Source organism: Podarcis pityusensis (assembly GCF_964106645.2).
Source record: "Podarcis pityusensis genome assembly, chromosome: 14".
Lineage (NCBI taxonomy): Eukaryota > Metazoa > Chordata > Lepidosauria > Squamata > Lacertidae > Podarcis > Podarcis pityusensis.
In genome coordinates, this window is record NC_138039.1 from 49,158,629 (window position 1) to 49,185,317 (window position 26,689).

At 49.4% G+C, this 26,689-nt stretch overlaps 1 protein-coding gene across 16 annotated transcripts in view; it reads right to left on the reverse strand.

Moving 5' to 3' along the window:
• The window catches only part of TPM1 (tropomyosin 1), a gene marked incomplete at its 3' end in the record, with an annotated part of 31,791 nt that extends 8,063 nt beyond the window's left edge, over positions 1 to 23,728 (reverse strand). For 4 of the 16 annotated variants that reach the window (XR_013979382.1, XM_080980844.1, XM_080980846.1 and 1 more), the window contains exons 1-8: positions 23,438 to 23,725; positions 21,737 to 21,862; positions 8,781 to 8,914; positions 7,452 to 7,569; positions 6,882 to 6,952; positions 5,560 to 5,635; positions 4,025 to 4,087; positions 3,453 to 3,522 (exon numbers count right to left, since the gene is read on the reverse strand). Coding sequence is in view for 15 of the 16 variants with exons in the window: in XM_080980844.1 (XP_080836970.1) it covers positions 3,453 to 3,522; positions 4,025 to 4,087; positions 5,560 to 5,635; positions 6,882 to 6,952; positions 7,452 to 7,569; positions 8,781 to 8,914; positions 21,737 to 21,862; positions 23,438 to 23,551 (772 nt within the window). Of the gene's footprint in view, positions 1 to 1,264; positions 1,348 to 3,452; positions 3,523 to 4,024; positions 4,088 to 5,559; positions 6,559 to 6,881; positions 6,953 to 7,451; positions 7,570 to 8,780; positions 8,915 to 15,328; positions 15,728 to 21,736; positions 21,863 to 22,032; positions 22,159 to 23,437 lie in introns of those variants that run through there. The other 12 variants (XM_080980845.1, XM_080980847.1, XM_080980835.1 and 9 more) reach the window with 10 other exon arrangements.
• Between the last annotated feature and the right edge of the window lie 2,961 nt (positions 23,729 to 26,689).

The window sequence follows — 26,689 nt, forward strand, 5'->3', positions numbered from 1 at the left end:
CTTTAGACCATGCCCAACCAGTGGGAAGAAGGCAGAGAGTGAAAGCAGCAGCTCCCTTTGGCCGCTGGAATACACCAATCCTAAGACCCCAAGATCTCTCCACAGAAATAAGATATATGGACTGCAACAAACTGCAAACTCATCCTGAGCTGAATTTTTTTTGGGGGGGTGGGGGTAGGGAAGGAAGCCAAGATCACCTGATCTCTCACTTTAAAACTCCTTGCCATGTTCTGATAATCAGAGAGTCTAAAAAAATGGGAAGATGTCACTGTTCTCCTAGTGTCCAGCCTATAATGGGAAATCTGCAAAGCAGGATCCCAGTGCAACACAGCAACTCACCCCACTTGTTATTTGTAGCAACTGGTATTCAGAGGCATGTCTGTCCTGAATCTCCTGCCCTTATTTCTCTTAAAGCAACACGCACCAAAGTCTGTTAACTACACTGAACCTCTTGCATAGCAGGAATGCATGAAATAATGAAGCAAAATGATATTGAGAAGCAGGATCCAATAAGTGTGTGGCTGTTTTTAAAAGCAGGTGGCCCGCAGGTAGCATAGTTTATCCAACCTGAAGTATGTTTACTAGGAAGTACATTCCACTGATTTCAACAGAGTTCATCTCCTAGTAGTGGAGGTTAGGAATGCAACCGTAGAAACTTACTAAATTTGGGAACAGAACTTTAGAAATGCTGCAACAGAAGAGAACTTGAAGGAGAAACACTCCCAAAAGGGTGTAGGGAGAGAGCAGGATGGACACACACTTAGGTAAAAATGAGCCTTGTAGGAATGTCAGATAAATTCATCAATCCAAGCATGAAACTTGCCCACTCTTTACTGCGATAGAAAAAGCTCAAAGACCATTGAATTTCCCTCTTGCTAAGAGAGTTTGGTAAGTTGCCCAGCAAAGAGAATTGCACTGGGTGGCTGGGGGACCTCACAGCTGATTGCCAATAATTGTGTTATGAATTTGGCTGCCAGCCAATCTATTGCTGACTAGGAATGCCTTGTGCTCGATGAAACCACGAAACTGGCATGGAAATTATTAGGAGACATTTAACAAACTCTCCAAGATTTTAAAGGCTGGAAGCTTACTTTTATTTAAAACGTTTTCCCCCCACCCTAGATGCTTCCATCAGACCACAGCCATGCCAGCACCAGGCGTGCGGGGAGGCCAGCCCTGCACTAAAGAGTGAGCCAGTTTAACCTGCAAGGCTGCAGCAGCGAGGCGCCTCAGGGCAGAGGGGCAGGCAGAAACAAGAGGCCAATTACATGGAAGTCATGTCGTTGAGAGCGTGATCCAGCTCCTCGCTGATGGCCTTGTACTTGAGTTTCTGAGCATACAACTCATCTGAGAGTCACCAAGGGGAAGGCAGAAGAAGTGGGAGGAGGAGGAGGCAGTGACCAAGGGTGATGTGGAAGCAAAACACCGTCCGGAAGTCATGGCAGCCAGGAGGGGAGAGATGGAGGTGTGTGGAAGGCGGCAGCGTGTGGCACAGGAGAGGTGTGAGAGAAAGCAAAAGAAAACAGATGAGTCAAATGGGTTCAAAAAGAATTCAAGCAGTGGAGTTGCTAGATGGGGGTAGAAATATTAACAATACAGCAAGCAAATGGTGGGAAACAAACATCGAAGTGATACTGCAAAAACTCTCCTAGATGCTAGCTTTCCATTAAACCTGGATAAAACTTGTTTCTATTTTTCTACATGCATTTGAGCTGTTCCATCTCTGCAGCCAAAAGTTGTACAGTTTAGACCAGCCTTCTCCAAGCCAGTGCCGTCCAGATGCTTGGACTACAATATCAGTTCCAGCATGATGCAACTGTGCTGGCTTGGGGGTGTTAAGAGTTGTAGTCCAAAACATCTGGAGGGCACCAGGTTGGAGAAGTCTGTGGCGTAGACGCAGCTTGAAGCAGAAGTTGCACAGCCCCCCCAAGGAAGGCCAGAAACACACTGGGGCACCAGAATTTCACCAGAGGGAACATTTTTCTCCAGGACTTGTCAAAGTCCTTATCTCTCCTACTGCTCCTTCCGATTCTGTCATTGCATTATGGGGCTTGAACTCTTGGACCTGGTGCCACTGTCACAGGGTCAGACAGCAGACTGGCTCAGCAGAAAGAATAGCGCTGAGGCCCAAGGGGCTCTGAAACCAAACTCCTCCTTTCCCCCGGAGATGTAGGCCAGAAGCACCAGAACACACAAGCTGGCAAAGTCCAAGTCCAAAACATTCTTCCAGTGTAACAGCAGACAACCCCTTCCCATGCAGCAGTTCCCTACAGAATGAGAGCAGGGTCAGGCCTCACACCCTAACAGGAAGACTTGAGGGAAGGCTCTCCAGCAACTACTTCCATTTCCCCAAGTGTCCAACCAACACAGAAGAAAATTCCAAGGACTTGTGAAGACCTTGGAAGCAAACGGTGCATGTAACTGCTAAACAGATGCTCCCCATTAACACACAAGCAAGGCTTCAAATGTCGCTGACAGTGGAGTCAGTAGGTGCCACCAAATGGCTGTCTTGACCTTCATTCATCATCTCCATCAGAAAACTATGTCAACTTGCAACATTCCTAATGGGAGCAACTGCAATGCGTCCCTTGGCTGACATTTTCAGCCAGTAATCTTAAGGAACTCATAGCATTTCCTATCTGACTTGTTCATTTTTCACAGTGGAATATTCCACAAGGACCAGGAGGAGGAGGAGGAAGTGGAGTTCAATACTCAAGAGAATGAAGTCTCGAGACACCAAAAGGACAGAGACAAAAGAGAAAGATGCAAAAGTAAAACCTTCTCTGTCTAAAGCCAGTTATCAAACATTCTGAAGCCCCATTTTCAGTCAATTGTTATTCATCTGCCCTGTTCATGCGTAAAGGTAAAGGTTAAGTCCTGTCAAATCGGACTATGGGGTGCGGTGCTCATCTCACTTTCAGGCCAAGGGAGCTGGTGTCTGTCCGCAGAGTTTTCCCAGATCATGTGGCCAGCCTGACTGAACCACTTCTGGTGCAACAGGACTCTGTGACAGAAGCCAGAGCGCATGGAAACGCCATTTACCTTCCTGCCACAGCAGTACCTATTTATTTACTCGCGCCGGTGTGCTTTTGAACTGCTAGGATGGCGGGAGCTGGGACAGAGCAACAGTAGCTAACCCCGTCACGGGGATTCAAACTGCTGACCTTCCGATCAGCAAGCCTGAGAGGCTCAGTGGTTTAGACCACAGCGCCACCTGTGTCCCCTCCTGTTCAGCCAGCAATCTTCCTCCCTTGCCTAGTGGTCACTTCCGTTCCAGACGCAGTGATGCTAGGGAGGTCTCTCAACCTCCACTGCCTGGCACTTATGCATGGCAGACGCTTACCAGTATTGACCAAAAATTAGCAATTGTCCACCGTAAGTGCCTACTTCAAAGATGGAGTTTGCTGTCTCAGCCTTCTAGGTTAGCAAGGGATGCAAATAAAGAAACGTACCTTCTAAGTCATCAATGCTCTTCTCCAGCTTAGTTACCGACCTCTCTGCAAACTCAGCTCGGGTCTCAGCCTGGAGGCCAAGAAAACACACAAAGGCAATGGTCAAAAAGCACAAGGAAGGTCTAGGAAAGCTTCTACATTATGCAAAGAGGCTGGGTGGCGGCAGCAGCAGCAGCAGAATCTTCCAAAACAGAGTGGGAAACCTGCTCCAAATACAACAATATAGCATTTCAATTATTTTTATTTATTCATGTTGTATCTTGCCCTTCCTACCAAAGGAGCCCAGGGCAACAATTATATTTATAGGTGACATCCAATTACATTATGCCCAGAGTAGAACTATTAAAATTTATGGACCCAAAATCAATGGCCTAAAATTGGATGCAGCCCTCTGTTTTTTAGTACATGGAGACCACAAAGGACATTTTCTGATCAGAATGGAAGTTTCCCAATAGCAGAGCAAAGCTCTCATGCCCTCCACTTGGGCAAGAAATAAGATTCTTCAAAATCTCTTAAAAGCTGCAGGGAAAAGAGGGTTGGCTTCTGTCCCAAGGATACAGCGGCATTTTTACCTCTTTCAGTTTGTCAGTAAGGACCTTGATCTCCTCTTCATACTTGTCTTCCTTCTGCGAGTACTGTAGATTAAGCAGACCAATGGAAGGTCAACTGAGCAGACATGGGCAGCACTGAGGTGGCAACGTCCAATATCTTTACAATCACAAATTGAAAGACCACTAAAAATAACTGCATGAAAGGAAACCAGCAAAACTGCAATGCCAGGAGTAAGTGTTCAGATTTCATTGTGCAAGCCTAAGCAATATCCTGTTGTAAGCTAAATGCATTAACAGTGGAAAAGCTTATAACAGGAATGGCCCTTCAAATATTGCTGGACTCCCAAATCCCACCACCACTGACCATTAGCCACACAGCCTGGGTCACTGGCTCCCCACCCTGGCTTATAGCTCTGGCTCAAACCAGCTGTTTCTGCAGGACTGCACAATCTCTCTCATGCCGGGGGGGGGGGGGATCTGGAAAGAGGTTTGCACTGCAGCACAGAACTCCTGACACAGGATGATTAAAAGATAGCCTATTGGGTTCCTTGTTCAGCTTCATAATGCTACAAGCCACATTTCACACTGAAGTCACAGTCTGTTCTTGAAAGCATCCATTGCCGATTCTCAGAAATCCAGTTAAAGGGTCAAAGACACACAGCTTTCATCTGGCAACAAGTGACTGTTGACGCAGGCTTTTGCTCTTTCTCTCTTTTTAGAATAGTAATAAGAAATCCACTTTGCAACCCTAAACAAAACTGTTATTATACTGTTTTATTATTTTATTGATCTAGAGAATGCTTTTACAGTTCTGTTTTACTGTAGGTCTCAGTAGAGAGAGCAGTGCTTTGCTTGCAGAAGATCTCAAGTTCAATCCCCAACACCTCTCAGTTAAACAGATCTCAAAACAGAAGAACATGGAAATGTGCTTCTTTGCCCAAGACCTGACAGCACCCCTCTGGACACAGCTAGGTAAAGAGTCATCTGAGGAAGCTTCAAAACCCATCCAATCTGTATTGTATTCACTGCAAGTATCAGCTTGGGAGCTTTGGGTGATTAAGGTCACATTCACACCAAACATTAAAAGTGCAATGATACCACTTTAAATGGTCATGGCTTACCCCAAGGAATTTTGGGAGCTGTAGTTTGTTAAAGGAGCTGAGAGTTACTAGGATACTTCTATTCCCCTGCAAAGAGCTACAATTGCCAGAGCTCCCCGTGAAGAGGGATTATTACAATTATTAAGGAATTGTAGTTTCAGGAGGGAAACAGGGGTCTCTCCTAACTACTCTCAGCACCCTTAACAAACTGCAGCCCCCAGATTTCTCTGAGGGAAGCCACAACTGTTTAAAGTAGTATCCTAGTACTTTTAATTGTATGGTGTGAATGTGGCATTAGAAGCATCAGAAATGTGGCAAGTAAAATATATAAAAAAGAGTACTCGGGAAATAAATTCCCCACTGGAGGCACCAGGACTTGCTTCAGAATAAACATTCTGACAAGTGGCCTGGAAAGCCCATCATGTAACATTTGCACCTTTCGCAGCTAGACCATACCTTTTCTGCCTGAGCTTCCAGCGACCTCAGGTTGTTGGTCACAGTTTTCAACTCCTCTTCAAGTTCAGCACATTTGCTATTATTTTGGAATGGAGGGAGGAAAGGGGCCAAGAGGAAGAACAGTCATGGGGGGAGGGGGGAAGGAAAGAGAGGGAAGAAAAGATAGAGAAAAATGAAAACTGAATCTCAGAGCTTAAGAAAGGGCCTTGAAAGAAGCTGAACCCACTTGAGATCAAAGAGATAAATTAATCGCAGAACCCAAAGTTGCTTTGAAGGACTCAAAAATATTGTCCACAAATCTGCTATGCTACTGGGGCATCACACACGTGCTCTGGGTTGGGTGAGCCAAGAGTCCCTGGTGGAAAGGCCCCCAAATGAACGCTGCCACATTTCAGCAGGGCCAAAATGGCAATTTTCGAACTGTCTGCAGACCTGCAACCATCTTCTGTCTGGATTTTCCATGGAATTCTCTTTCTGCACTCAGGAGCCAATGCAGATGTGACTTGTACAAGCACAACTGTGGGTTTTAAAATAGCCAGGTTGATTCAGAATAATTTATTCTGCCAACGCCAGATGTTCTGGACTACATCTCCCAACAGCCCAAGCGGCAGGTGTAGTCCAGAACACCTGAGGGCTGACTTATCCAAAACTCTTCAACCAATCCAGGAGGTTCAGCTTCTTCTTGGGGCTCGATCAGCTACAAAAAAGGTTAAGCACACACCTGTGCACACACACACCAGCATCCACACCAGAGACGAGAGAAAGCAAACACAGGAGAGGAAGGAGAAGGATAAAGGGGAGATCCAGCCACTACTGCTAAGAGGCATCTAACTAGAAGGTCAGGGTAGCCGGGAGATTTGGGTGGCAGCTAAAAAAACCTGATCATTCGGTTCACAGATACAGAGGTATGTTGTCTCCAGTACCTTCTCCTCAGCAGCCATTAATGCTTTCAACGTTTGATCCATTATCCTTAACTGTTCCTCCAGCTGTCGGGCTTGGCTGTTAGTGAACACATGAAAATGCACAAGAGCCATTCACAAAACAATCCGTGTGCGAGCAAAAAAGCATGCAGTGACCCAGACCAAATAAGAGAGGCCCCCAAAGGAAACGATTCAGACACCACGGAAGCGCACAGACGTACGCAGGCGCAACGACACGCACACACACTCAGGCGTGCCAAGGCATGCAGCAGACCCCCGCAGCTGCCGCTGGAAGATAGCCAGTCACCGTCCCGCACCAGACACTCATGTACTGCGACATAAATCACACTTGCCGCACGGACCCCAGAGCCCTTTTTTAATCGGCCAGGAAGTGGCCCCTACCTTTCTGACAGTTCAGCCCGCTCCTCCGCACGCTCCAGGTCGCTCTCAATGATCACCAGCTTACGAGCCACCTATAGCAATGGGGAAAGCAGAAGGAGGGGGGAGGCTCAGGGCTCAGCAGCAAGATGGAGACTGCGATGGAGAATCATCTCCCAACTACATCTGGAGGACAACAGGTCAGGGAAGGTTGCCCCAAGTAACTGTGCTGATCGTACTTGAGACACCACAGCAGGGAGGTGGAGAGGGAGACCATTTCAGAAGGCAGGAAGCCAAGGTCAAGTCCCCAGCTTCAGGAGGTGGTGTACAACTCCCAGCGATCCTGCCCTTGTGAAATTTCAGCACACACTCTCAAACGCTTGCTAGGCAAAAGGCACCACTTTCCGCCCCGCTCTTGTGGGCTTCCTCCACAAAGCTTCTCCGCTCAGATCCTTGCTGTCTCTCAGTGGGTCACCCTGCCACCCCATGCCTTCTGTAGAGCATCTCAGGTCTCCCTCCTCACTGGTCCTCCTTGGAAACAGCAGCCAAACCGAATAACCTCCCAAGGGCCCCCGGCTGCGCTCAAGTACCCACCTCTTCATACTTGCGGTCGGCGTCCTCAGCAATGTGTTTGGCCTCCTTGAGTTGGATCTCCTGGATCTCCATCTTCTCCTCATCCTTCAGGGCTCTGCTCTCAATGACCTTCATTCCTCTGGAAGGTAGAAATTACAAGGGTTGGAAAACAGCTTGCTATTGAAGGCCCAGTTGTGTCTCAACAATTCTGCTCCCCCTCACCCCCCCAAAAAAAGTTATTTCTGTGACCTATAGGCAAATCAGCATGGCCTCTCTGATTTTGCCTAATTTATGCTTCCCTGGATAGTCCTGGGGTATAAAGCACCTGCCTCCAACCCACTGGAAATCCTCTGCAGCCATCTCTCTGGCTAGGGAAGTTTCAACAATTTAAAAACACTATTAAGCACTTCCCACAAGTGCCTTCTTCACTGGTGGGCTGAAATTTTGTTTCCCCCTCTAGCTCATTGCGCTTTGGGGTACCAAAATTAAACTTCAAGATAGTCCAGCTATCTAGTACATGTATGGCTGCCACTCACTCGTATGGGAAAGAACAATTTGGTGCCACCCTTCCATGCTTGGCAGCGACTGGCTCAGCCTCTGCTCACAAATACTTTGCAGGGGTGTAAAAGGGTACAAACGTCCCTTCAAAACACACAGCTACTTACAACAACTGGCTATTTACTAGTTTTTTTTTTATTATTATTATTTAAGCCAGTGTTCAGAGAATTCCCATTTGCACAGGGGTGACGTTCTGAGGCACTGTATGCATCAAGAGGACTGTGTAAGCCAGCCCCATGCCCTTCTGGGGCTGAAAATGGTGTGCGGGTCAGTGGTCATGCATGCCTCAAATGCGCACAAAGGGGGGGGGGGTTAACTGTATAAATTTGGAGAAATTTAATAAAATAATACCCTGGTGGACTGGGCCCCATGTTGGAGTGCGTGTGCATGTATGTATGCTTGTGTCCACATTCACACCATGCAGTTGAAGCACAATGATACCACTTTAAAAGGTCATGGCCTCCCCCCCCAAAGAATTCTGGGAGCTGTAGTTTGTTAAGGGTTCTGAGAGCACTCTGGAGATCCCTATTCCCCTCAGAGAGCTACCGTTCCCATAATGGTTTAACAATCCCTCTTCTCAGGGAACTCTGGGAGGATATGGATGTGTGAAGATGCCAGTCAGGTGCCCCACCCTAGGTTCCCTCTTGCCAAGATATGCTGTGCGTTAGGGTGCGTGGCCCAACACAGCCAAGGCTAAAAGGCAGGCCAGGCCACAGCAGCTGCTATGCTCCTGCCTCACAACTGAGGTTTTTTTTTTTTGAGATTGGACAACAGTTGGAGGGCTATCCCCACCTTTCGCTCTCATCTGCCGCCTTCTCAGCCTCCTCCAGTTTCTGCAAGGCTGTTGCCAGGCGCTCCTGGGCACGATCCAACTCTTCCTCTACCAGTTGGATACGCCTGTTCAGAGAAGCCACATCGCTCTCAGCCTGCGGAGAAAGGAAAACGCCGTGACTTTTGAGGGAGCCCAAGAGGTGGTTGGGAAGCACACTGTGAAGAGGAAAGGAGACCTCAGCCAGCCCCCCACCCCGGCGTCCTTCAGGTGTTTTGGACTATAACTCCCAGAGCTGTAAGTCTGAAACATCTGGAGGGTGCCAGGCTGGGGGGGAGCAGACGGAAACAAATAGGGGAAAGTGGTGTTTTGAGGGGGTTAGCAGAGAATAAGCAACCAATTCTTAAAGTAGGGGATTCTTTAAAAAAAAGCAGACTGTGGCCATGTGTCCCCCCATCACCGCTTGCCTAATCTGTTAGAATATTGCTCAACTCTTTCCTTTCCATGCGAGTTACTTCATGATACACCTCAGGCAGGTCTGATCCTTCACTCACTGAGGGATCAAGAGCCACTTTCACTTATCGACAGTCAAAGAAAATGGACCCCCCCATCTTTTAGAGTTAAAACGTGAAGGGTGGGTCTTATAGATGAAGGGCAAGAACACAAAGGGTGGGGAGACGAGGCCCAGCAACTGCCCTTTACAGATGTGCTGCCCTGGATGCAACTCCTCCTGCTTCCAAAACTTAGATCAAAAGTGGCCAACACAGCACCCTCTGTATGTTCTTGGATCCCCAAATCCCACCATCCTCAATGACTGGTCATGCTGGCTGGGGCAGACAGGAGTTGGGGATCCACCAACTTCTAGAGGGCACCACGTTGGCTACCATCATTCCAGATTGCAAACTTCTTGGGGCAGAGAGCTGTCTTCACCTTCGCACCAGCCTGACATACTTCCAGACTTTTTGCTCAAATCATGGAGTAAGGACGGAATTGCATTTCCCCCATGAAAAGCTTTGGGGTCTCTGCAAGGCATAAGCAGGCCATGGGAGTTTCTGGGAGTCCTGGACACAACCCAAAGAGGCAGCTCAGACTCCTGGCTGATTCTCCAGGGCTGGGCTGATGCTGAATTCTCAGCTAAGTCAGCAAGAGAAAAAACCACAGCGCACGGGGAAGTGGCCTGCACTCTCTGTGCCAGAAAGGGCACCAGTCAGTAGCTCCAACCCAACTTATGGTGACCCACGTGGCAAATATGATCCTATCAGGGAGGGGGAAAGAGTTCAATACTTTTTATACAACTTATTTTACAAGGAATGTCATTCCCTACAATTTTTATTCTAACATAAGATATGAGCAAACCAGACTACCTAATTTTAAATACTTCCACAAGTTCACAGCGACATGTCAACTTTGATGGAAACTCCACTGTGTGCAAGAGAGCTTACTCACTAGGAAGTGGGTTTAGGACTGCAACCTAAGCCACATTTTCATGCTCTTCTGCAAACTCAGTTGCTGTGGTTTTTGATGCAATAGCCTCACTATTGCTTAGGATCTCCAGTGCAAAAAGATCAGGAATAAATACAAGTTTCTGGAAGTCAAAAGGGCGACGCCACATTTCAATGCACTGAGCTCCTGTTCACTTGGGTGGGGCCTGCACAGAATAACTTCCTGGGCCGGCGTGGCTGAAGCAGAGTCCATGTGTGCTTTCCGAGGCTCTCAGTGTTACAGTACTTTCATCTCTGGGGAGGGGGAAACTGGCAAACAACCCTGGTCTCAAGTGTGGAAAAAACCGCTTAGGCAGCCCAGTTAATAATTACATCAAAACTGATCTCAACCCAGTTGCAGTCTGCAGTGGTTAAAGGTCAGTATCCCACTTCCTGTTCCCAAAGCAGAAAGTCAGCAGAGGCTTGCTTGTAGTTTCCTTGAAAGTCCCAAAATTATGGCCTTGCTCTCCCCCCCTCCGCCTTTCCCCCCTCTTTCTGCAAAGCAGGGCTTTTCCTTATATGGTAAAGAAAACTACCCATGACACCGGAGGGGCACTCCCAGGGCTAGCCGATAAACACAAGTTTCTGGTCTGTGTTTGCTCATAGTTTCACTATGAGAAGACCAGGGATTAATGATTGCTGCTGGGCTTGACAGCAACTATTTCCCTCCCCCTCCAGTCATCATTCTGAAGTGAATGGGAAGGGAACAGCACCCTCCACCCTGCAGAGACTCCCCTTCAACAACTCTGCTAGTTACCTGATCTCTCAGGTATATCCTGACAGGATTTGGAATTTGCACAATACACTGGCCATTTCTTACAGCCTGGCCTCTAAGAGCTTGCCTGCTCTCCAGCCCTGCACTCCCATTCTGCAGCAGGCTAGACAACATTTTTACAGACTATCAACTTTTGTGGACTTACTTAAACGACCTTGGCTTTAAAAGTCCTTGGGTTGATTATATATCTCCCCCCCAGGATGGCTTCTACATTATTTTCAAGCTGCCGGAATTTGTTAAATGGGTTGATCTGGACATGTGTTTTGGGGGATTTTTTTTTTTTAAGGAATCATGTTTGATTTAATCTGTTTTTACTATTATTTGCTGCCTCCAGTCTCTTTGGAGAAACAGGCAAGCAAGAAAAATGTAAAAGATACATACAAGGCTTCCTTAACAAGCAACATTTTCTCAGATGCTGAGATGATCCCCCAGGCATAGGACTGCAGCCTGAATTGCAAAACCACCTAAGTCAGGGATGGGGAAACCTGGACCCCAAGTCCCAGCAGGCAGCATGGCCAATGGTCAGAGACGGCAGGAGTTGGAGTCCTGCTCCATCTAGAGACCACATCCCGGAGCAGCCCTGGCTTCGGGTTTCCCCTGCCCCTCCTCTTCTCATCCCCGCCTCCCTCTGCTTTGCATGGTGATCAAGCAAACAAGTGGGTCACCTGCCATTAAGTCAAGCATCCACCCCACACGGCACCTGCCCAACTAAATGTTTGCTGCAGAGAAAAGGGCAGGATGCCAGCAGGCAAACAGGAACAGCAATGAAGGCCCCACCTGCACTATACACTTAAAGCATCCCTTTTAATAGCCATGGCTTCACCGAAGAACCATGGGAGCTGTAGTTTGTTAAGGGTGCTGAGAGTTGTGAGCAGGCCCCCATTCCCCTCAAGAGAACTACAGCTCCCAGAGTTCCCCGAGAAGAGGGATTGTTAAACCACTCTGGGAACTGCAGCTTTGTGAGGGGAATGGGGTCTCCTAACACCTCTCAGTAGCCTCAACAAACTAAAAGTTCCCAGGATCCTTTGAGAGAAGTGATGGTGTGGCATCACAGTGCTTGAAATGGAGGCGGGAGGGAGCTGCTGGCATCCTGAACATTTTGTTGCAGGTGCCACTTTTTTTCCAGCTTGTGTCTTAAAAAACCAGAACAAAACAAGTCCTGATCTGAACACCTGTATGGCAACCCTGTGCATAGCAGCCATGTGAAACTCAGCCTTGTAGCAAAGGAAACCAGATTCAAAGATGTTCACACTGGTTTTTCTTTTAAAAAATGGTACCAACATCAATATGCATATTTACTTAGAAGTCAAGGGAGATTATTCCCATGTAAATGAACACAGGATCACAGCCTGAATGAAACTGGCTAGCAATACTCAGGGAAGTTGCCCATCACCCAGGCGTCCATGATGTCTGAGTCACCAGCTGCACCTGCTCAAGGCAGAGTTCTTTTGTGGGTCAATCTCAGACAGCATGCTTGAGAATTTGCAGCCCAGACAGCACAACCACACACTAACAACCTGGATGAAGAGAAAGTTGCACGAAAAGCAGGGCAGGAAAGTGCACAAATAGGGGTCTTTTTCAATAGTAATGGTGGCTAAGTGGAATCCTCATGTTCAGCAGCAATGTATCTTTGAATGCTACTTCCTGGGGAGCAACAGCAGAGTGCTACCTCCTTTGTGGACCCCCCAGGAAGTTGGCTACCACAGGAAACAGGATGATGAGCTAGAGAAGCCTTTAAAGGCTGATCCAGAAGAGCTCTCTCACGGGTAGCATACGCAGAAAGTGACAAGGGAGATTTGTCTTTCAGCAAATACCAAAGGGCAGGAGTCACAATCCAAAGAAACTGGGTGGTTGCAGGAGAGTTTTGTCATTTTAAGTACACTGTTAACCTGCAGAATTATCTGCCACAGGGAGCTGTGGTGTCGAGTAGCAAAGCCACTCCTTACACCAGGAAAGGACACAACAAAAGGTGGGAGCATATTCTCCCAGATTAGGAGAGTCAGGGCAGGAGCAATGACCCCCAGATGTTGCCAGGGTTCCCAACACCCAGCAAAGCTGGCAGCCAGCATGGCCAGGGTTCAGGAGAGGTGGAGAGCAGTATTCTAGCAACATCTGGAGGGCCAAAGTTTGGCTGAGCAACTCCCCTGGCAGGCAACAAGGAATGCCATGGGGGTGCATGAATGGTCTGGCCCTCCCCCATCAGCCCACTTCATTCCCACATTGGCCATGGAGAAGGGGGGGAGGGAAATGTTTTTCCATAACCAGCACCCCTCATGCCCCAATCTGCTCTGCAGAAGGCTTTTATTACTATTGCAATTTTTTGCTAGCCTACTAAGAGAAGTGGTAGGACAGATGATGTTTCCATTCTGTAGGAGGAGGCGGCCATCCGATGGGCCATTGTGAGAAACAGATGCAGGGCCAGAAGGGTCTTTGGCCTGATCCAGCAAAGCTATTCTTATGTTCTTTGATCTGATCCAGCAGCAGGACTCTTCTGATGTTCGCTGAGGAAGAACTGTAGTCCGGGGTGCGGAACATCCTCCAAATGTTGCCCAACTACAACTCCCATCATCCCTGACCTTGCTGACGACTGCAGCTGATGGGGGAATGGAATCCAACACCTTAAGGAGGGCCAAAGGGTCCTCACGCCTCCTCTGGTCAACAAATTTGCACAGGCATAACACACAATGTTGTTTGCACCTAATACTGTGACCCTCTATTAGGAACATGCCAAAATGAATGTTCAGCTGCCTTTCGGGGATGGGTGCAGTGCATCCCCTTCATTGGGGATGGACAGCCACCTATATCAGTGATTCTTTAGCTGTGGGTCCTGCATTGTAGGGGGTTGGACTGGATGCCTCTCGAAGTCTATGAATCAGAGTGGGAAGGGACCCCAAGGGTCATCGAGAGTCTAACCCTCTGCAATGCAGGAATCTTTTGGCCAACGTGGGGGTCAAACCCACGACCTGTTCTACGATTCTAAGTGGCATCTGGGTGTAGCCAGGAATTACTTTAGCGGGGGCAGGCTTTTGTTGCAGGGGCAGAACCAAGATATCTGCAATGAAATTGATCAGTTAGTTATTTCTATTTATTTACTTGATTGGGGGGTGCAGGCCCCCCACCCCCCTGGCTACACCCATGGGAGCAAATCCCCCAACACTTTAAAGAGAAAGGTTAATATGGTGCAGAGGACAGGACACTGGGTTTAAGTTGGGGAGGAATTCCAAGTCTCTGCTTAGCTTTAAGATTTCTGGTTTGCACTGACTAAGTCTCTGAGCCTCACCTACCCCCCCCCTCCCTGGTTAGGGAAGATCCCTAGCTCAAAGGAGGAAAGCGCAGAAGCTCAGCAGAACAGCTCCTTCTTAGGAGGCAGATGGTTCCAAGTTTGATCCTTAGCAGGCCCAGGCAGAGCTGGGAAAACCTCCTGCGCAAATCCCTGGGGAGCCCTTGTAGCCAATACTGAAGCCAAGATGCTCCAATGGTCCCACTTGGCATCAGGCAAATTTCTGGGTAGGCTATGAGGCTGGCATGCCAATTTCTGCTGCTTACAAGGAAGTCCGGATAAACCGGAATCAAAGCGTGCACATTAATGCATGTCCTAAACAACCATGCTGTTTTGCATGGATTTTACTCCGTTTAAAAAAGTAAACACTTAGAACCCCCTCGCCGTGCCCAGAGCCCCGCCCTCTTCATCCCAAAGGCGTAAAGGTGGGTTTTGCGCTGCCCCGAATTCAGATTTTCAGGGGCACGCGGTGCAGACTTGCCCCTTGCGCCACCCCGCGCAAAGCAATCCTAAACGGTAACTCATTTCCTCTCCGAGCCCCGAGCCCAAAGCGACTCCCGCAAGGCTCTCCTCGGCCTCGGTCGAAGCCGCGCCGCGCCAGGCTCCCCTTGCAACGGCCAGCGGGCTTCTTGCGGGGAACTTTCCAAAAGCGCCGCCTTTGTTCGCCGAGGCGAGGCCATCGCAGCATCCCCGGCAGCCCCCTTTGTCTCCCGAGGAAGCTTTGGGGAGGCGCGCCTTGCAAAGCGCGAAGGGGAACGGGCCGCCGAGGAGGGAGACGGGGCTCCCTCTTGTCTCCGGGATGGAAGGGCAACCGAGGAGCTGCCGACTCCGAGCGGGGCTCCCCAATTCCCTCCTTGCTAGAAATCCGAGACGGGAGCTGGAAAGAGAAAAGCCCCCCTTTTCGCGCTCCGCGTCCTCCCGGTTCCCAGGCGAGCTGGATCGGGGGCTCCCGAGGCGCAAAGGCGCAGGAAGGGCGGCCGCCGCCCTTGGGAATGCGGCGCCCGGCGCGATGCTCGGGGGATGGCCGCCGCCTACCTGTTCGCGCAGCGCCCGCTCCTCGTCGAGCTCCCGCTGGAGCCGGCCGGCCCTTTCCTCGGCGCCGTCCGCCTGCTCCTGCAGGCTGCGGATCTTGCGGCGCACGGCCTCCAGCGAGCTGAGCCCCGCCGCCATGGGCACCGCAGGAGAGAGCGAGGAGGCGAGGCTGCCAGAAGGGGAAGCGGGCCGCGGCCGACCGGCAAGCAGCGCGGCGCAAGGCCAGGAGGCAAGGCGGCGCCCACCGCGGCTCCTCCCGCCTCGCCGCCTCCGGAAGTCCGCCTTCCCGGCCCCGCCAGCGCCCACCTGCGCCGCCAGGAGACGCCGCGTCTCGGCGCGGAGCCGCGCCCTGCCCTGCAGGGGGCTGCGCGGACACTTACTCGCAAGTAAGCCGCAGTCGTTTCAAGGCCGCATCTTCAGCGCCTGAAGAACCGCTCAAGCCCAACCAGCATCACCGAGATCTGCGGGACTTCCTGCGGATGAAATGCGCTGCGGATCGCGCTGCGTAATTCCTCGCCACCCCTTTTACACTGTTAGTTTGGAAGTAAACCTCTCCCCTTATTAATTTTTAAAAATCAATTTTTTATATATAGATATATATATATCCGGCTTGATTGTAACAAGTGGAATTGTAAAACCAGTGGAATTCATTTCCTAGAATTCCTCGGGAGTGAGTCCCGCTACCGATCAAAGCCGTGGGATCTGCTACTGAGTACGCCTGGTCCAAGGGGTCTCAAAGAGTCAGACACGACTAAACAACAACAACAACAAGCATGTCCATGATCAGTTTGCATGCAGACACAGTTCCTCACATACTTTTTTTGCAAGGCCCACAAAATCTTACAGCGGAGTAAACACTTCTGGGATCATGCTATGTGATCTGCTTTTGATTGCCTCTCTGCATTGGCAAAGGGATCCCTGACCATTAGGTCCAGTCGTGACCGACTCTGGGGTTGCGGCGCTCATCTCACTTTATTGGCCGAGGGAGCCGGCGTACAGCTTCCAGGTCTTGTGGCCAGCATGACTAAGCCGCTTCTGGCGAACCAGAGCAGCGCATGGAAACGCCATTTACCTTCCTGCCAGAGCGGTACTTATTTATCTGCTTGCACTTTGACGTGCTTTCGAACTGCTAGGTTGGCAGGAGCTGGGACCGAGCAACGGGAGTTCACCCTGTCGCGGGGATTCAAACCACCGACCTTTTGATCGGCAAGCCCTAGGCTCTGTGGTTTAACCCACAGCGCCACCCGCTTCCCTGCCTCTCTGCATAAGAGTACCCAAATATTTCCCCAGTGCCCTGAAGAGGCAGGCAACCTCTGGACTGTACCACAGGTCAAGCTTGCATGAGGGATGCTCTTTCAGAAACACCTCAAATCCCTGCTTCAATAAATCTAGCATGTCAGGGTTATGCCTTAGCTTGTTTTCATGGGCGTACTAGCTATCTAGATGTTTTTGTATCAGTAGTGGAATGTATTAACCAAGTAAATATATTAACCATTTTTGCACAAGGAGGAACAATCCTGTCCTGTGAGCCCTCCCTTGCTACCTGAAGTGGAATATCTCTGACACAAGATGAGAGAACTTGGTATTGAATGCAGCCGGATCTCGCATTTCCCAAGATGCAGCCCCCTGACCCACATGACTCTTGCTTGGGTAGCAAGGAAGGGTCACCTGGCCCTGTTCCTGTGCTGTGGTGGACTAAGCGGCTTTGTCCCAGGCCTGTTCTCCTGGAACTGCCCCTGCCCCAGCCTCTCTCTCCTCTTTGTACTAAGACAAAATGCCCTGGGGCAGGAATGGGTGAGAGGTTTGGGGGTTTGCTGCAGCAGAAATGGAGGAGGGTGGAAGTGAAAGGAGACTTTCCAGAAAAGATGCACAAGTGCCACCTGGTGGTCAAAGATTCACAGCACTTCCAAGGTGGAAGGTGTTGTGCTCCCAGGGACAGATGCTTTGGCTCCAAGTGATACTACAGCAACATTTCCTGGCTTTAAACCATCTAAAGAGTTGAGCCAGCTGTCACAATCGCACCATAGAAAGTAGTTACCAGGGACTGAGCCTGCTACAGATTCCCAGCATTGTTTAGCAGGCTACCTAGCAAGAGCCAGATATGCAAAAACAAGACAGACTCCCACCAACAGAGATTGCGAAAAGGCCACCATAACAAAGCAAATGAAATGGGAGGACATGAGAATGAAAGGTGCTTGTCTACGTTTCTGGAAACCATTATGGGAGATATGCAGTGCAATCTTACGCATGTCTATTCAGAAGCAAATCCGGTTGTGTCTGATGGATATTACTCCTCTGTCTGGAAGGGCTGGAGCTCAATGGCTTTGCATGCAGATGGCCCCAGTTTCAATCTCTGGCACCGCCAGGTATAGCTTTGGGATTTCTATTGTCTGAAACCCCACGAGAACTGTTGCCAGTTAGTCCATCTACCTCAGTATTGTCTCTACACTAAGGGTCTGATTCAGTACAAAGCTGCTTAGGTTTTTAGGGTTGTGGCCTTAATGCCACTTAGCATTTGCTGGCATTCAAATCATTTCACATGCCTTATCTCACCAGTCCTCACAAGAGTCCTGCAAGGTAGAGCAATATTATTACCATCTCTATATTGGTCTATGTTTGCAAGGAAGGCTTAGAGAACTTGCATGAATTCTGAAAAGTATGCTTGTTCAAGATATCAGCAAACAGAATTGTGGCCTCTGTGCAACTCTAGGTGTGTTCGGTGGGGGAAGGGGGCTTTACATCCTTCTATTTGGGAAAGAGCAAAGAGGTTTTAAATTGGCTCTGAACATGCTTGTGTTATAATGCAAATGGAATGGAAAAATTGTGCCCCGCCCCCTGAGAAAACAGGAAGGGGGAAGGAGCAGGACTTGCTGCGCTAGAGAAAACTAGGAAGAATACTGGCTGAAACACAGAGAATGTCAAACCAAAGAATCACCTTGAGTTGAACACTCCGTATTCCAGAGTCATTCTAGGATGGGGGAGGGGGGCTTAGTGACAGCAGGATGCTAAAGTGCTGTCCAAAATACTCCAGATATCTCCAAGGAGTTTCATAGCAACAAGGCACAGGGGGATTCTTGGCACCACCAGAAAAACCGGGATGGAGGACAGTTGAAGGGCAGTAGAGGAGATGCCTTATGCCATCACCATTCCTTCTGATTGCAGAACCAAGTGGCGAATTCCAAAAGGATGCCTTTTGTAACTGACTCCAATTGGCTGGTCTTGGGGGTTTGGTAAAAAAACGAAAGTGGATCCTAAAGCCTGCCTACTCCTGATCTCGTCCAGTACTGCTGTCTTTGACTGGCAACAGCTTGTTAGGGTCTCAGGCAAGGATCCTTTAAAGCAGGCTTTGCCAGTCTGGTGCCCAGCTGGCTGGAGTTGATGGGAGTTTTAGTTCAAAACCCGGGGGGGACGACCAGATCACCAAACTTCTACATGCAAAAACCAGGAGTGTCTGCCATTGAGCTATGGGCTTCTCTTTTTCTGCTCCCCCACAGGGAGTGGTTTCTCACTCCTACCTTATCTACTGATATGAGCTATGACAAAGGCTAGCCAGGGTTTCCATTTGACTAGGATTTGCAACTTCAGTTAAACTTTGGCTTCAAATCTTGGTCAGATGAGTCGCCAAGTTGGGTGTGGTGGGTGTTGGCCTACGGCAGAATCAGCTCCTCCTCAGTCCTGGTTTAAGCATGACACCAGGTATATATATATATATTTAAAACCCAGTAATTCGACAACCTACCCGGCTGGGACTGAGCACTTAGCATCTACAGAACCTTCTGCCAGGTTTTCAGCCCCAACCAGGTGCGTCGTCTCTGGTGACTGTGTGAGCAACAGGAGTACGCCAGGAATCCAGTCTGTGGCATGTGGCTCTGGCACACTAGTTGTTTCTACATGTAGATGTTTCTGCTTTTAAATACAGCTTCATATTTAAACTGAGCTTCAATTGTTTGCTTTAAAAATGAATGGAGAAGTCTGCAAGGAGGGTATTTTTTTAAAGAGAGAAACTGCCTAGCCCTCTTCATTATACCAGTTTCCTTTCCACAAGACAGGATGTTCCACATGTTCAGAATTATATCCTACGGAGGTCGGCACATGGAAAATATTGTTCTGGTCATCCAAATTGATTTTTAGTTGAAAGCTGTGTTCAGAAGCCAGAAGGAACTTGGCCTGCTCACCCTCCTGGGAGGGAGGAAACCCCCCACGGATGGCCATTTTGGATTACCATAAACCTCCTGAGGAAGCCTTCAAAACACACACAGGCACTCGGGGCAGAAGTGGAGGATGGAATAACAGGCAGATTTCAGCTGCCATTTCAAGCACCTGGGGAGTAAGCCCCGGATTACTCAGCTCACCTTACTTTTGAGTATAATAGTATAGGATTGGGCTGAAAGGCTGCAATCCCTAAACACTTACCAGCCAGCAAGCCCCACCCCACTCAATCTACTCAGTGGGACTCAGTCCTGAGTCAACATGCTGCACGAGTAGTACTGATCTCTCTCTCTCTCTCTCTCTCTCTCTGTGTGTGTGTGTGTGTTGTCTGTCTCTCTCTCCTGATAGCAAACATAGTTTTCAAAGCAGAGCAAGTTCAGATGGGGCTGCCTGTACTACAGCTTTCTGGCAGTGAAGGCTTCTGAAAGTAGGATCTGTGACAATTTAGAACAGTAGGGCACACCTTTACAGTAAAAGGGCACCTGCCAAGACTCTGCTGACTGGTGGAGGCCATGCAGGGAACAGGATAGCAACACCCTAAAGTTACTCATTAAGCCGTTCCCTCCCACTACAGGCAAACCAGTGTGTCTCAAAGGAAGTGATTTGGAGGCTGACTGCAGTCTGCTTTGCCCATGACTAATGTCCCCGCAGTTGCCCAATCCCAGCCGGTAAAGGTGATCTCACTCCAGGGAGCCCTTCCTCATGCACACTCATTTAACATCCGTCCTTCCCTAAGCATTTTTCTGAATCAATCCAGGAAATTATTTCCTCTCTAGGCAAGTTGGCCTTCTAGATCAATCAGCACTGTATCTCCTTTTGCTGCTTTCTACAAAAAGAAACCCCACACCTAAAAGGTACAGGATGGGAAAAGATGGGGAAGGAGCTCTCACTTTCCTTCCAACATTTGCAAGCCAATGTGCCTGCTTTCTGAATTAAAGGGAAACGGCAAGAGTCTCCTTCTGAGAATCCAGTAGCATTTCTCAGCTCTCCCCAGCCTTCATCTGAGACAAGCCATTTCAAAATAGTCTGCATTCTTTTCCTTATAAGGAATATCTCCCCTGGATCTATATGCGGTTCCTTTGAACAAGTTAAATAAACCGGCTGGCTGGAATGCTGACTTCCATCTATAGAATGCCACATACGGGGGAAACACATCTGAAGCAGATTAGATGCAGCCTGTCTCTCAGACGAAGAGTCATTCTGTGGTTCTATGGCTGAAATTAAGTCAAACAGATTCCTGGGCACAAGACTTTCTTTTTTAATCCTACGCAATGGACTGAGCAGAAATAAGAAGTTTGTCTTCCAACTTGCACTGGATCGTCTTCATTTAACACCACACTTTTGCCCATTCTTTCTAAAACCACTTATGTATATGGAAGTTATGCTACCATTTTTCAAATGAGTGAAATATAAGTGACATCATCTGCTTGGGATGTGCATCACCCGCTCTAAACTTGGGAGGACGTCTTTACTTGGAAAGAATTTCCCTTGCACCGTAATGAACGGGGAGCTACAAATGTCTGAGAGTTACATGCATGGGACTATTTAATACTCGTCAAGGGTTAGACAGGTGGGCGGAATGAGAGGCTGCAAAGGGTGCAGCTCTCACCCATACCATATAAAGTGCTGAGCTATATATAACCCCGATGCTTATTCTCTGGATCTATCTCCTGCAGACTGCAGACCCAGCAAGTATCACCTTCCGGGCTGAGTTCTCACAGCTGTAGTTTTCTTGACAAACCTTCTGACTTTCAAAACCAGAAGATGGCTTGGAAGCTAAGAACCATTGGTCTACCTCTACCCTTAAATCCTTAAGCACAGACATCTTTTGGTAACCTACTGGGTATCCATTATATGCATTGGAGCCTCAACTCAACAACCCTAATTATTTACATCCCTTCTCTGTTTTCCCTTCATCCTCTGCCTGCATATTGACCCCCGAGAGACATCTTTCCCCTTTGGTTATGAAGCAGTAGCACTTCACACGCTTGGAGGTACCCAAAATGAACAATTGGTACCCATGCTCTTTGGTGATGGGGTGACTGTCATCATGCAAGGAAAATGGTCTGTTCCTGCCCATCCGCCCTTGTCAAGAGATGCCTGGCCCTGAAGATGGACTTGGGTGGCCTTAGAGATGGCATAGGCTGATGGCAGCCCAAATGTTAGTGGTGTGTGTGATGGTGGAAAGGGAAGGGTACTCACATCTGCAGCTTTTTTCTCTGCCACCTCCAACTTTTCCTGGGCATCTTTCAGGGACTCAGAATATTTGTCCAGTTCATCTTCAGTGCTCTTCAGCTTCTTTTGCAGAGACACCAGCTCATCCTCCAGCTGGTTGTGGCGTGGGGAAAGCAGGGAGGACGTGTGGGAGAAGGGGGTGCAGCAGGCAAGGTGATCGCGCACAGGAGAGGTGCAGGTGCAGAAGGACAGATGGACAGAGGAGGAGAGAAGGAGGAAAGAGGGAGAGAAGGAGAACCGTTAGCATCCTCTCAGCACGGTACCTTGGTGGCCTTCTCATCCGCAGCCAGCAGGCTCTCTTCCGCTTTGTGCTGCTCTTCCAGAACCCGGTCCCTCTCATCCTCAGAGACCCGCAGTTGCTTTTCCAACTGCAGAATGTCCTCCTCCAACTAGCCACGCATGTTAGAGGCAAAAGAGGAGGAGACAGACAACACACTCAGATGCATTTGTATCCAGGGACATTGCCCTGCCTTCAGCCACCCTCTTGGATTCCTCCCACCCACCCTGGAATTAGTGGGCACAATATTTTTAAAGGTCTCCATCACATGGGCAGACAAGACCAGAAGCAGGAGAAAAGGCATTAACCAAGTGGCATGTGAGGCAGGATGCAACAGATCTGAGCTGTGGACTCAGTCCCATCCACAGGCCAGTCAACACCCTGTGCTTAGATATAGTTATTGACTTAGAGGGTTTGGTTGTTCTTTTTATTTTTTAACCCCACTCTGGAGATCACTTTAAAAAAAGGGGTGGGGGTGGGAGACAGTCCCTGATTTGAACTGGACCCCAATCCAGCTATACTTAGTCACTAGTAAATCTTGCTGAAACCAACAAAACAAGTTATTTGTGAGCAACTATTTTCAGTGGGGCTTAGTCATGACAAGCTTGAGCTGGCCTGGGCTGATTGATGGCAAGGACCCTCATGCCCACTTGGAAGTCAAGGAGAAGGGGGAATGTTGGGGCTTCCTCCCACAGGGAGGCTGTGGGCTCAATCCTCTAGGCATGCCTCCTCAGGATCAGGGCCCTTGAGCCCAATGGGCAGCCTCACCGCCTGGCCTTCTGCATCTTTTCTCAGAAGTAAAATCCCATCCCCATGGGATTTTACTTCTGAGAAAAGAGGCTTCTGGTCCTGCTGTAGGGATTCTGCTCCTCTTATTGCAGTGAAACTAGTTTGACGCTCAGAAAGCTGGCAGGCCGGCCTGTGACTCCGTGTGTCAAAAAGTCCCACGGCACACCCTGCTTCTCTTCCTCCACGACCTGGGAGCCGCGGAGCGGGGCCTGCTACTGCCGAGCCACCGTCCAGAAGCGTTCCCCTTCAGCCAACTGCTTTTCTCAGGAGGAGGTGCACGCCCCTTCTCGCCCACGAGCCCAGCTTCTTCCAGGGGCAAAAAAGAAAGACACCCCCAACTTTAGGCAAATTTCCTCGACGGCCCACCGCGCGCCCTCTTTCTTACAAAGCACTCCAGAAACCCAACGCCGGGAAGGCAGCCCGTCGGTCTGGAACCTCCTGGAGATCCACGGACCTCACTCCCGAGGAAACACGTCGAGAATCGGGAGGGTTGTTTGCTGGCGCGCCCCCTCGCCTTCTCGGGGGGTGGTTCCCCACATTCCCCAGCCCCACTCCAAACTCCCTCCACTCCCCTGCGGGGCCCCGACGGGGCGTCCGCCCACCTGCTTGCTCCTGTCCTCGGCCGCCTTCTTGTCGGCTTCGGCTTGCTCGGCCCGGTCCAAGGCGTTCTCCTTGTCCAGTTTGAGCATCTGCATCTTCTTCTTGATGGCATCCATGGCGGCGGCGGCGGTGGTCGGGGGTCAGCGGCAAGAAGAAGAACGTCCCGGTTCGAAGGCGGCGGCGGCGGCGGACCTGTGCGTCTGGCTGCTGCGTCTGGAGCTGCCTTCCTGGAGGAGGCTGGGCTGCGCGGAGACGAAGGGCCGGGCTGAAGTGCGAGCGCCTCCCCAGTCGCGCCGGGCAGATAAGTACCGCCGTCCCCGGGGGCCGAGTGCATTCCTGGAGACATCCAATACTTTTTTGGGAAAGGGCTCGCGCCGCCCTTCCTGCGCCCGCCCGCCTCCCCAGCCCTCCTCCTCTCCTTCTCCGCATCTTTTTCTCTTCTCCCTGCCATTTGATCCCAGAGATGCCTATATAAGGGCAAAGAGGGACGGGGCGAGACGGCAGGAGCCGCCGCCGCTGCTGCCGGGGAGCCTCCGTCCAACCTCGCGGCCCGACGGCGCTTCTGCTTCTTCCCCCAAGACGCGGCCCAGGATGGCCCTCAGCAGCCTGGACGGCTTTCCCAGGAGGCGGGTGAAGACCATGGACGGCCGCTGGGCTCTGCCTGGCCCCTTGCTGCCTTCCACCTACGCCGTCGGAAGCGGGAGATTCCTCCGGAGCGCAAGTGGCCAGTGCGCCCTGCGCCTTCCCGTCCTTTAGGGCATCTTGTGACAAGAGGGTGATGGACCCGATGGACGCCCCCCTCCCGGGCTCTTTTTACCTTTATACAGTCCAGGGGGAAGCGGGTTCAAAGGCAGATTCAAGCCATTAAGCTCTCCAACTTCCTTGGATTAATTGATTGTATTTCCTAGATGCTTTTCATTCAAATGAATCCCAAAGTGGTTTGCAAACAATAAAGAATATCGTAATACAGCATAACAGAACCTCTCAAGTACAGCATAAACCATATAAAATAATTAACAAATCATCAGTGAAATAATTACATTCGCTTTATAAAATACTTTACTGATAACCCTGAAGAACGGCAGCCACTGAAATCAAACCTTGAAGTTTGGCAAACTCAAATAGACTGATTGGTCCTGGAGTGGGGAGGGAGGCAAGCTGGGATTTTGCCTTCCCCACCCTTTTGTAATTGTTATGTACTGGAAATCAATAAAATTATACTTATAATAAAATTTTGAAAAACCAGTTAATAGCTATGGAACACTATTAACAAAGCAGCAATGAAAAACAAGCTAAGCATCACAATTACAACAAAAGTCATTATATATGGCATTTATAACCTATAAAACATGAATCTTTGGGCCACTCCTCCCTCAGCCTGATCTACCTCATCTTGGGAGGGTGGCACTGAAGGAAAGAGAGCCGGGCTCTATAGAGGAAGGGTAGGCAATTTCTTTTGTTGAGGGTTGCACTCCCTTGGGCATAACCTTCCACAGCCTGCATGCCTATGGTGGGCGGAGACAGAGACAAAAATGTTCTGGATTAACTGATCTGGAATCAGGACAACCTGGCTTTGATGTCCACCATGGCTACTACCTCCGGTAAGAATGCCTAGGCTTGACCCGGCTATAGAGTTCTGCAGCTGGACGCCTCGCATGCCGCAGCCTCTCTCTGCCCCTGGGTCACCTCACCTGGGGATGGAGCTGCAGCTGGGCGGGCACATGCTGCAGCCCAGGCAAGTGGGCAGCAGCGTTGCTGCCTACTCTCCTCTGCACCCCCGGGTCAGGCTTGACCCAGGAATGGAATTGCGGCTGGTGGCGTTTGGCGCAAGGAAGCTGCCCGTCTCTGCAGCTCCCTCACACATCAGATCCAGGCTCTGATGAGGGAGCCTGTTGTGGTGGCCCCTGGACCATGGCCTCCCCAGCCCTCCCCCCACGCTACACCACTGGGCCAACCAGATGCAAGCAGAACCTGAGCACAAGAGGCCTCTCCCCTTCTGCAGTTTCCAGCAACTAGTGTGCAGAAGCACAGAAAGTGTGTGGCTGATGAGATGTACATAAAAAATCCAGGCAAAATGAGGAAGCAGAAAAAAGGAGCCCTGATGGGATGGAAGAGTGGGCAACTTCAGAAGGCATTTGAGGACCACATCAGGTGCGACCCTGGGTCTCAGGTTTTCCCTCTTGTGCTGTAAGAGAAATGCAAGATCTAATTGTACTAAAAGAAACACAATAAAATCAAGCAATAACATGTTTTAAAACTTAGATGGACAACCAGTTTAAAACCCATCCATTGCTTGAATTGAAACAAATGTACCGTACACACAACTCAAATGCTACTTACAATTTTTTCAGACAATGCTATAGTGGAAAGGCCATGTTACAAATTTCTGTTTCCCCCTCCCCGCATTTCCTTGTTGCAATAACATGCCAGAGACAAAACAGTCAAAGAAAGAAAGAGACCAAGTGTGCTCTCTTAACTTGCTGCCTTGCTGATTAATCAACCCCAGAATTCATTGGTTAACCTCCAGAGTAAAGTTTATTGCCCTGTTTTAAGATATGGGAGAGGATTTGGATTAGTCAGTCTTCCTTTGCTGCAGGAAACTGAGGTCCCAACCCCACAATCTTTCTCTTTCCCCCACCCCAGTGACAGTTCTCAGTCTTCGAACATAGAACTACATGACAGACCTTTCTGTAGAAGTAGAGCATTTGCTCTGCGTGCAGAAGGTTCAGTCCTGCCATCTCCATGTTGGCTCGTGAAAACCTCCTGTCTGAGCCAGTGCAGAATCTATACTAGACCATATGGATTCATGGTCTAACTCTGTATAGAGGAGAATGTTTCTAAGCATGCACAGATGTTTCCCCATACATATTCAGATGGGGAAGGCTTCTGAGGCCTTTCTGCTGGCTTTGTTTATGAGTTATTTAAATGGTCTTATTGATATACTGTACACTGTTTTATGTGTTTTGCCTTTTACACCTTTAGCCTTTTTGAAGTAAGCAAATTAATGCTATTATTATGCCTGATCCGATTGCTTCTTATAAGTCCTGTGGGCAGGGCAGGGGCTATACTATGATCCATCACACTCTTTGTTCCAGATAAATACAAAAATGCTAGCAGTAAGATGAACTTCACATTAATCAAGAAGAGAATATCCCTGAGCATGCGTAAAAAAATAATTCCCCTTGCACTGCAGTAAGACAGGAGGAAGAGAGTTCAGAACAAAGGGGATGACTTCTGAGTCAAAGCAGCTTCAT